Source organism: Xenopus laevis, chromosome 7L (assembly GCF_017654675.1).
Source record: "Xenopus laevis strain J_2021 chromosome 7L, Xenopus_laevis_v10.1, whole genome shotgun sequence".
Taxonomy (NCBI): Eukaryota; Metazoa; Chordata; class Amphibia; order Anura; family Pipidae; genus Xenopus; species Xenopus laevis.
In genome coordinates, this window is record NC_054383.1 from 124,258,523 (window position 1) to 124,270,446 (window position 11,924).

The 11,924-nt window shown below is 40.0% G+C and overlaps 1 protein-coding gene across 1 annotated transcript; it reads left to right on the top strand.

Annotated features, from left to right (window-relative positions):
• The first annotated feature begins 708 nt into the window (after positions 1–708).
• On the top strand, positions 709–5,924 carry xa-1.L (anterior and ectodermic-specific protein L homeolog). Its single transcript, NM_001101751.1, is given in 5 exon segments — positions 709–820; positions 1,430–1,584; positions 4,080–4,256; positions 4,759–4,965; positions 5,842–5,924. Coding segments are annotated over 4 exon segments (597 nt in total). The 5' UTR covers positions 709–753; the 3' UTR covers positions 4,957–4,965; positions 5,842–5,924.
• Positions 5,925–11,924: the final 6,000 nt, after the last annotated feature.

Here is an 11,924-nt window from a genome sequence, read left to right on the forward strand (position 1 = left end):
CCCCCCTCAAGTCACTGATTGGTTACTGCCTGGTAAGAAATCAGAGGAAACCAAGAGAGCTGAAAAGCAGGAAGTAGTGTTCAGGCTATTCTGTTAGACATCCAGTCATTCCAGCCTTTATACATTACATTTTTGGCTAACTAACTATATTAGAACATTTTTTATTTTGCACAGCCTATCTATTTACCTAGTTTTTATTTTTATACTGAACAATTCCTTTAAAGCTTTAAGGCCCTAAATGTGTAGGGTGTTGATTTAATAAATACTGACCAACCTTCACAAATGCATGTGTTGGTGCCTTTATTAAAGAAGGGAGGTTAGGCTAAGCTGCAGCATGTACTAGGGCAATTCAGCCATTTCTCTATTGCATCACAGCTGAGTAGGGGGGAGTAGAAGGGGTTAAACTTCTCTTTATAGCTTAAATGTTGTCGGAATATTTACTTAAAAACTGTACAGGGGCGACACAACATAATGGCATCACTAATAATCTCTAAATAATGGGTCCAACCATAGAGGTTACAGAGTAATTACCTGAAGAAGGTTTGTTTCGCGCTGAGACACCACACCTGTAATCCTATTGCTCTTTTTTCTTTTGCAGCCACATCACTTTTGCTAATTCAAGCTCCTGATTGGCTACCCCAAAGGATATTCACAAGGGGCGTAGACAATGAAGAGCTTTAAAAGTCGGCTGTGGCCGCTCTTCATACAAAGCAATCCTCGGCATTTGAAGAGAGATAGACGGGATTTCCAGCCATGTTTTTCTACGTTCTTCTGCTTGCTCTAATGGCCCAGGGCTGGAGCCTTCCACAAGGGAAGACAGGTGAGTAAGAAGCATATTGTGAGGTTTCATTTGTGAAGGCGTAAACACTGATCTTTTTATGGAGCATGAATTTATTTATTATACCAAAGGGGCTTCTTTCATTATTTTTTTTTTTTTTTTTGGTTTAAAAGGCTAAGCAGTGGGCAAACAGCCAATGGTTTTAAACTTTTGACATCTTGGGTGACCTTTTAAAATGTAACTGATTCAATCCTCTAAAAAATATAGGAATATTCAGTATCCCTTTAAGGGACATTTTTTTAGGAGCATAAACTCATTTTTTTTTAAAGGGGTTATGTAAGTTTTCTTTGAAGGGCCATATATTAAACTGTGTGTGAGTGTGGGTTTAGGGGGAGAGAGTCAGCCTATATTAGGATAGATGATTCTTATTACACAATTAATGCAAAAAAAAAAATTCAGATTTTAAGGCTGGGATAATAATTTTCATATTCAGACATTGTCATACTGTATGTATTTTCCAAGGTAAAAAGGGTACTATAAAAACGGAGATGATAATTAAAACTCGATTATATAAATGCCAATTCCAGTAAACAAAGTATGAAAGTTGATAATTGATATCTGTATTTGTCTTCATTTTTTCTCACATTTAAGGAGAAGATTCTCCAGTCTTCAGGCCTCCTTCTCCACCCATGGGCCCTAGCCTTCCTCCACCTGTCAGCCATGACCTGCACAGGCCATCGGGTCACCCTGAGGAGTTCAGAACTGGAGCATCTTTACCTCCAAAAGAAACCCCCAATGAACCGAGGGTGAGCAAAGCAAATTACATTTTGACTCTATATGACCATTTATGACAAGGGTGGAATAACGAGATCTGAAGGGTTCCAGGGTGACCGTGATTTCTTTCTGATATAAGGTCCTCTGTAAATCACACATTTATCACATTTTTTCTTTTAACAATGATAAAAGAATTGTCCCATTTTGAATGATAATGTTGCAGGGCCCATAATACTTGTACTATTTCTTGTCTATTAAATTGCTAGCAGTCTGTAAGACTAACATTAAAGTACAGCATTTGTGACCAGGGTCAGAATGGGGGGGCTGCAGTCTCAGGGTCCTCCTGGCCTCCCGCCCCTGCTGCAAAACCCCCTATGTTCCCCCAGCCAATGCCGCAGCCCTCCTCCAACCCCACCCACACACATGCTCTTACCTTTTTTATGCGCTGACCGGGGCAGGAGATGAAGGTCGAGGCAGCTGCCACGGATCGGGTCTGGGCCAGCGCGGCCCACAAGAGCCTCAGCCCACTGGGTTTTTTCCCGGTGTCTCCCTGGCTTAGTCTGACCATGTTTGTGAATGACACAGTAGGGGTCATTTGTCAAATCTTCTGCTGAAGGTGCTGGAGCAGAGTGAAATTCAGCCCTATACCTAGTGGTAAGTTCAGGGCTCACTAACAAGGCATTTCTAATTGCATTTGGGGCCTCTATTTGTTACTATAAAGCACTTTAATGGACAGGTAGCAACGGGCAACCTTGTTAAACTTGAAGGCCCACTACAACTGTCTGTAGATAAAGAATAATCTGTGGGCAGCAGTGATTTATGGTTTATACATCACCTTGGCTTTTTGAAGTATTATCTATAAAAGGGAAATAAAGGCAGTGTCAGACTGGGATGCCAGGGGCCCACCAGAAAGCCTTAGACTGTCGGCCCACCAGAAAGCCTTAGACTGTCGGCCCACAAGAAAACCTTACACTGTGGGCCCACCAGAAAGCCTTAGTCTGTGGGCCCACCAGAAAGCCTTAGACTTGATGCCCACTTTCCAAACTATTATTCCTCCTCTCCTCACTCAACCTCTTTATTCTCCTTACACTGTGGGCCCACCAGAAAGCCTTAGTCTGTGGGCCCACCAGAAAGCCTTAGACTTGATGCCCACTTTCCAAACTATTATTCCTCCTCTCCTCACTCAACCTCTTTATTCTCCTAGTGTTTTATATCTACGTACTATATTCTTTCATTATTTAGGCTTTTTACCCATAAGGAAATAGGGAAATAGGTTAAATGGTGAGAAGCAAGAGGCCCACTGACACCTGGGCCCACCAGGAGTTTTTCTGGTATCCCAGTGTGCCGGTCCGACACTGAATATAAGAGAATAGGATCAATTTTTAAATCAGCTGACACATTGTTCTATTCCTAGCATGGCCTTCACCATAGGAAAACTGTCCCAACTGGGGTCCCACATCACACAGGGAAAGTCCTACATCAAAAGGGTATAGTTCCAAATCATATAGGAGAAGTCTCTCATTAGGCATGAGAAGTCCAACATCACACAGAAGTCCCACATCACATAGACTCTGCCATTACCCTCAAGTTAGGTGGAGAAAAGAGCCCTGAAGGGGTCAGCACCAGAGCCCCGTTGCTACCAAATAACTCACCTAAAAAACCTGAGGTGAGCAAAGCAAATAACATTTTGACTCTATGACTTTGACTTTATGGCAGAGGTGGGAGGCTGAGAATTGTTTTTTAACAGGAGTTGGAGGTTTTCAGGTTGAAAGCGTCTACTTTATAATATTAGGTCCTGTGAATCATGGGTTTATGTCTTGCTGTTTAGTTATAAAGGTTTGCTACTATAGAGTGTAGCATCTTGATTGATTGCAGCACCTGTAATAGTTGTATTGTTGCCTTTTTGTATGCAATTTATACAGCGTTTATGGCTTTGTAGTCTGATCAAATAAGGGTAGTAAGAGCAACACGATGGCACAACATTTTCATGTACCTCCAGCAAGAACAGACTGGGTCTTGTGGCTTCATTCATCCTCCTGTCAGTGAAGACCTCACAGTGCAACAGAGACAATGTAATTGTAAGATGGGCCCTCTAATTCTCTTTCTTCCTTAAGCGACCCTTCTTTGTTTATTTATTCTAAAGCTTTTCATTTGTTATAATATTATTGTAATGTGATATACCTATAAGTTACTGGAGCGCAGTGCACATTCTAGTTCCCACTTTTTCACCAATGTTAATGCAACTCTCACAGTGCACCATGGGACATGTAGTCTTTTCTCATGCCAGTACTGAAGGACTACAACCTTACAGTCCAACACTTTTAGCAATGTAATTGTAGCAGCATAATATGTCGATGGTAGAACCAAACACTTAACCATTAATACTACTAATTAGCAATTAGCATTTGTAAAGAACACATCTTGTATTATCTATTCTAAAGAATATATGAGGATAGGATCTATTTACTATTTTATATTTGTAATGATAACTAAATTTAAGGCCCCTGACACCTTGTTCCATCCCTAGCATGGCAGGCCTAAGAGAGATCTTCATCATGGGAAAGTTGTCCCCACTGGAGTCCCTCATCACACAGGAGAAGTCCTACATCACACAGACCATTCTTCTAATACCCACAAGTCACATGAAGAAAACAGACCTAAAGGGTTCAGGACTGGACGTCCCTTGCTACCCATAAAACCTGAGGTGAGCAAAGTAATTAAAATTTGGACTCTGAGTGACCATCTGTGGAAGATGGATCTGGATGTTCTCAAGCTAACAATGTTTACTTTATGATATAAGCCCCCCCCGCTAATCAGGAACTTGTGTCTTTTTGCACATGTCAGTTATAAAAGACAAATAAACCAAAAGGGAAGGGTGCTTGCCAATCCGAAGTACAGTTTGAAACTGCAACACCAACACAAAAAAAATAAATAGCCCAAATAAATCAGTCCTTTGTTTATTAAAAGCATGAGTGGCTGCTGTGGTCCAAAAAACCTGATGCATTTCGGGGATAAACCCTTAACCAGTCTATGATTAAGGGTTCAGTTAAGGGTTCTATGATTAAGGGCCAAAATGTGTCAGGTTATTTGTAGTTCTTGAATCACTGAGTTGTATTATGTTAAAATATATGAAATATTTGAGTATCTGATTTATTTCCTGTTTTACAATTGTAATGATAAATACTGACACATTGTTCCATCCCTAGCATGGCAGGCACAGGAGAGATCTTCATCATGGGAAAGCTGTCCCTACTGGAGTCCCTCATCACACAGAAAAATTCCACAACGGCAGCAATGGAAAAAGCCATCCTCCCAGACCAGGCCATTCCACCTTTGCCCACAATGACAACTCAAGTGAAGAAAAGAGACCAAAACATGGTCAGGAACAAGGAAAGAAGCATTAGTAAACATAAGTAAGTCTGAAGATACTCAACTGTACCATTGTCTCCATAAATGACCCACTGCTTTATTCTAGGGCTGAAGTCCCCAACCTTTTTATACCCGTGAGTCACATTCAAATGTAAAAAGAGTAGGAGAGATACACAAGCATGAAAAAAGTCCCTGGGGTGCCAAATAAGGGCGGTGCTTGGCTATTTGGTAGCCCCTATGTGGACTGGCAGCCTATAGGAGACTCTGTTTGGCAGTACACCTGGTTCTATGCAACCAAAACTTGCCTCCAAGCCTGGAATTCAAAAATAAGCTCCTGCTTTGAGGCCACTGGGAGCAACATCCAAGGGATTGGAGAGCAACATGTTGCTCATGAGCCACTGGTGGGGGATCACTGCTCCAGGATATGTATGAGATAGGGATAAGTCCTGCTGCTGAAGGACACGTGGAGAGTGAAACCCATAAATGACTAAGGGTTATATCCGAGGCAGTTGTGATGTTGCTATTTGCTTTTATACTCTGTTCTCTTGCCAATATACTGTAAATAGGCCCTTGAGTAAGTGTTATTACTGAGCAGGCTTCAGTTATTATCTATAATTCTTTTGAATCCACAGCAAAACAGGTTGTACTAAATATAATCAGGGGCAGATTAACAAGGGAAGGGCGACAGAGTTTAGCAAAAATAGGAAGAATTAGTAGTACAGCAAGAATTGAGTAAAGCAAGGCTGAGCACCAGTGTTTATATCCCCTTTAATCCAGACCTGCATGAAGCCCAAACATAACTTGTTTGTACTCTATTATTACAGAATTATACTATGGTATCTATCATTGCGGGAAGAGATATGGTGCAATGGTAGCAGCAGTATATTGTACTTATACTCACAAACTGCTTTCTTTTACAGAAAGAAGAAAATTAAAGAGGAAACCGAGTACATTGGATGGAATTATTAATAAGTTATGGCAAAACCAATAAAGTGATAATGATAAATATTTTGTGTCTTTGTTTCTTTTAACAATCAAACCAAACCAGTGCTAACTGGCAACACAGCTTGTCTGTCAAGGTAAAATTGAGTAGTGAACAATGTTGCTGCCATAAATATTGCTGGAACTATGTAAGAAAGTCTCATACAGGTATAGGATCTGTTATCCGGAACCCCATTATCCAGAAAGCTCCGAATTACAAAAAGACCGTCTCCCACGTTATCCAAATTTTATTTTTTTCCCTTTTTCTCTGTAATAATAAAACAGTAGCTTGTACTTGATCCCAACTAAGATATAATTAGTCCTTATTGGAAGCAAAACCAGCCTATTGGGTTTATTTAATGTTTACATGATTTTCTAGTAGACTTAAGGTATGAAGATTCAAATTAGAGAAAGATCCGTTATCTGGAAAACCTCATGGGGCAAATTCACTAAGATCCGAAGTTGCGTCAGCGACAGTTTCTCCGCACTTCGCCAGGCGTAGTTTCGCCAGTGCTACGCAAATTCACTAAAATTCGAATTCGCGCTCAGGGAGACGAACGGTAGCGCAGTTGCGCTAGCGTTAATTCGTCAAGGAAAGGAAGTTACGCTAGCGATGCCTAATTTGCATACGGCGCCACGTTAAAGTACAATGGACGTATATGTAGCAGCAAATACATTACACTACACAAGCCTGGGAACCCTTTCTAAAATAAATAGTGAATTAGCGTAAATACGTCCCTTCGCTATAGCGCAACTTTGTCTGGCGTAAGGGTGCCCTGGGCCAGACAATTTAAATATGAAAACACACAGGCGGATAAAGATGGCTGTTTGGCCAGTTATATGTAGAAATAATAAGTCTGTGTATGTTCAGGTCCAAAGGAGCTCAGTTCACAGTGGAACACATTTATGGTTTCTTCTATAAAAGAACTCAGGCTCACGTCTTCTTCTCCCTTTACTATTCCCTTCAAATTCATACGCACAGCTTTGTCAGTGCACACTCCCAGCTCTTCCAGGAACATAACTTGGCAGTTAATGGGGGTCCCATACACAAAAAAAGATGTAACATGCAAAGCTGCTGCACCATTGTGATTCCATAGATGGAGGATTAGTAAATACTGCACTTTCCAGCTGTTGCACAATGTATAAGCATGACACTGGCACTGCACTTGTAACTACTGTGCACCATTATCTATGGCACCTGGTGGCAGGGTCAGACTGGACATTAGGGGCCCACCGGGTTACAAACCCATTGCACATGCGCGAATGGCGCACACAGCACAGGGTTATTGGTCAAACATGACATCACATTGCTAAGCAACAATAGACCCTCCCTGCATTAAGTAACATCCACTGGAACAATCTCTGTCGTTGTTTTCCAACACTTTATGCCTTGCTCTTTATAAATTCCCATAAAAGAGCATTAGAATTTAATGCAATAGAATCACTTGCAGGGCCTGAACTAGGGGTAGGCAGAAGAGGCACGTGACTAGGGTGCAAAGGTAGAGGGGTGCAAGGCTCGTACCTCTTCTGTCCCTTCCCCTAGTTCGGACCTTTGTGTCCCCCAGCTGCAGCAGCAATCCCTTCGGCATCCAATAAGAGACGGGAGACTGGAATATGAATAGGAGAGGCCTGAATAGAAAGATGAGTAGTAAAAAGTAGCAATAACAATAAGGGGCCAATTCATTAAGTTCGAGTGAAGGAATAGAAGAAAAAAAACTTAGAATTTCGAAGTGTTTTTTTGGCTACTTCGACCATCGAATGGGCTACTTCGACCTTCGACTACGACTTCGACTTCGAATCGAATGATTCGAACTAAAAATCGTTCGACTATTCGACCATTCGATAGTCGAAGTACTGTCTCTTTAAGAAAAAACTTCGACCCCCTAGTTCGCCACCATAGGCTTGCCTAACTTTTTTTGGTCGAAGGATAATCCTTCGATCGTTGGATTAAAATACTTCCATTCAAAGGATTTAATCATTCGATCAAACAATTTTTCCTTCAATCGTTCGATCGAAGTATTTGCGCAAAATCCTTTGACTTCGATATTCGAAGTCGAAGGATTTTCATTCCCCAGTCGAATATCGAGGGTTAGTTAATCCTCGATATTCGACCCTTGATGAATTTGCCCCTAAATGTGTTGACCTACAAAGCATGTGTTTTAGATGGGGTCAGTGACCCCTTTAAGTATTAAAAAAATATGTTGTTGCTGCAAAGAGACTGGCAAAGCCTTTGTTGCTGCCACTGGCATATAAAGGGTTTCCATAAAAACTATAAAAAATAAATAATGAAGACCAATTGAAAAGTGCTAAGCCTTGACCTTTCTATAATATAATAAAGGTTAACTTAAAGGTAAACTAGCCCTTTTATTCACTTTTATATAAAAGACCCCTTAACTGTGACTGAGTTGAGAGCAACATGTTTGGTCAGTTTGCTAATTTTCACATTGGCCAGTTATAACCGTATAAACGTACATGTTCGAGGTAGATGACAGTTAGCTGTGGGGTAACTAGAAGTTACTAGGCCCCATAGTTATATTATTTTAGGGCCCCTTGACTATGGGAATAAGACATATTTCATAAATATATATTGTAACTTTTTTGGTTAGTGCCTTACTGGGCCCCCAGCAGTCACAGGGTCTGCTTCCTCTATAGATGCATGCCTGGCAGTTAGTAGTGCATTAACACTCATTGTCTTGTATTAGTGCATGCGGAAAGGGGTGAAGGTAAGAACCTTCTCTGAGGCTGCACTTTACCAGGGGCAGAAAAAAAAAACATACGTTTCCAACATATTTCAGTTATGTCAAATTCGGCAAACCATTACAATGAATATGGACATTTATGTAGACCCCCAGATAATCTGTCATTCAGGAACAGTATACACTTATGCTGGACATTAAAGGAACAGTAATACCAAAAAAATTAAAGCGTTTCAAAGTAATGAAAATATCATTTACTGTTGAACTGCACTGGTACAACTGCTGTGTTTGCTTCAGAAACCCTACTATATATATAAACAAGCTGCTGTGTAGCCATGGGAGCAGCCATTCAAGCACAGGATACACAGTAGATAATAGATAAGTACTACTATAGTTTATATAAACAGGCTGCTGTGTAGCCATGGGGGCAGCCATTCAAAGCTGAAAAAGGTGAGAAGGCACAGGACACACAGCAGATAACAGATTAGTTCTGTAGTATACAATGGGATTCTTCAGAAATTATCTATCTTTTGTGTATCCTGTGCTTGAATGGCTGCCCCCATAACTACACAGCAGCTTGTTTATATAAACTATAGTAGTACTTATCTGTTATCTACTGTGTATCCTGTGCTTGAATGGCTGCCCCCATAACTACACAGCAGCTTGTTTATATAAACTATAGTAGTACTTATCTGTTATCTACTGTGTATCCTGTGCTTGAATGGCTGCCCCCATAACTACACAGCAGCTTGTTTATATAAACTATAGTAGTACTTATCTGTTATCTACTGTGTATCCTGTGCTTGAATGGCTGCCCCCATGGCTACACAGCAGCTTGTTTATATAAACTATAGTAGTACTTATCTGTTATCTACTGTGTATCTTGTGCTTCAATGGCTGCCCCCATGGCTACACAGCAGCTTTTTTATATAAACTATAGTAGTACTTATCTGTTATCGACTGTGTATCCTGTATAATGGAGTCAATGGGAGACAACCTTTCCGTAATTCTGAGCTTTCTGCATAATGGGTTTCCAGGTAATGGATCCCATACCTGTATTGTTATTCCTTTAAAACACATTCATTATTTTTGTTCCTATTCCTTTAATAAGATTTTTAGTTGCGCTTGCAAAGAGCATCGTTCTACTGCAATATGAATCCTTTGTGGTTTAGGGCCACATTTACATAAAAACACATTTGTTTTTGGGTGCTGGTTTCTCAAGACAAAACAAAAGAGTTCAGGGTGGGGGGGATTTAGGCCATGGAATTGAGACACAGGCAGGACAGGTGCATGGCAAATGACATTACACTCTATTAAAGGAATAAGGCGGGTTAAACACGGCGCACTCCTGATTTAATTTAACTTGATCCTTCAGGCTAAGGTGTTTGATGATAGTGACACAATGAAGATTTCACAACATACATGCCTAAAATTATTATAGGTCCAGTCCAGTTCTGGCATTTTCAAAACAAAACCCACAAAACATTTGTTTGTGCACCTCCACTTCTTTAAAAAAAGGTGGAAGAACTTGGATACATAATATATGCACCTACATACATGCTACAGCGATGGGATCTGTTATCCAGAAACCTGGTTTCCAGAAACCTCAGAATTATGCAAAGGCCGTCTCCCATAGATTCTATTATATCCACATTTTTAAAGGAAAACTATACCCCCCAAACAATGTAGGTCTCTATTAAAAGATACTGAGTAAAACAGCTCATGTGTAAAACCATGCTTCATGTAAAGGACCATTATCATAATAATATACTTTTTTAGTAGTATGTGCCATTGGGTAATCATAAATAGAAAATTGCCATTTTAAAAAATAAGGGCCGCCCCCTGAGATCGTAAGATTCACAGTGCACACAAACAAACCACATGTAAGGTCACATGAGCCAATTAACAGACAGATTTCTGCCTTTTGCTTCCTCACTTCTTCCTGTTACAGTTAGTGTTATAGTATTTCTGGTCAGGTGATCTCTGAGGCAGCACAGATAGAGTCACGAAATGGTGGTTCAAGGCAAGATATGTAAAAGGGCAATATTTATGTAAATATATATTCCAGTTTGGTAAGATTCTTTAATATGTCATTCAATTTGATATAAACTATCTGTTGCTTAAGTATTCATTTTGGGGGTATAGTTTTCCTTTAAAAATGATTTCCTATTTCTCTGTAATAATAAAAAAGTAGCTTGTACTTGATCCCAACTAAGATATAATTAATCCTTATTGGAAGCAAAACCAACCTATTGGGTTTATTTAATGTTTATATGATTTTCTAGTAGATTTAAGGTATGAAGATCCAAACCTTACCTCAACTAGATGGACCATCCTCATTCTGAATTTGCATGCAAATAATATCCTTTAATATCACACACAAGTCACGCAGACCCTTAGGGCTGGATTTAAAGGAACTGTTCAATATAAAAATAAAAACTGGGCAAATAGAAAGGCTGTGCAAAATAAAAATTGTTTCTAATAAAGTTAGTTAGCCAAAAATGTAATGTATAAAGGCTGGAGTGACTGGATGTGTAACATAATAGCCAGAACACTACTTCCTGCTTTTCAGCTCTCTAACTCTGAGTTAGTCAATGACTATAAGGGGGGCCACATCGGACATAACTGTTCAGTGAGTTTGCAGGTGATCCTTAGCATTCAGCTCAGATTCAAAAGCAACAGTTATGACCCATGTGGACCCCCCTCAAGTCACTGATTGGTTACTGCCTGGTAACCAATCAGAGGAAACCAAGAGAGCTGAAAAGCAGGAAGTAGTGTTCAGGCTATTATGTTAGACATCCAGTCATTCCAGCCTTTATACATTACATTTTTGGCTAACTGACTATATTAGAAATTTTTTTATTTTGCACAGGCTATCTATTTACCTAGTTTTTATTTTTATACTGAACAATTCCTTTAAAGCTTTAAGGCCCTAAATGTGTAGGGTGTTGATTTAATAAAAACTGACCAACCTTCACAAATGTATGTGTTGGTGCCTTTATTAAAGAAGGGAGGTTGGGCTAAGCTGCAGCATGTACTAGGGCAATTCAGCCATTTCTCTATTGCATCACAGCTGAGTAGGGGGGAGTAGAAGGGGTTAAACTTCTCTTTATAGCTTAAATGTTGTGGGAATATTTACTTAAAAACTGTACAAGGGCGACACAACATAAAGGCATCACTTATAATCTCTAAATAATGGGTCCAACCATAGAGGTTACAGAGTAATTACCTGAAGAAGGTTTGTTTCGCGCTGAGACACCACACCTGTAATCCTATTGCTCTTTTTTCTTTTGCAGCCACATCACTTTTGCTAATTCAAGCTCCTG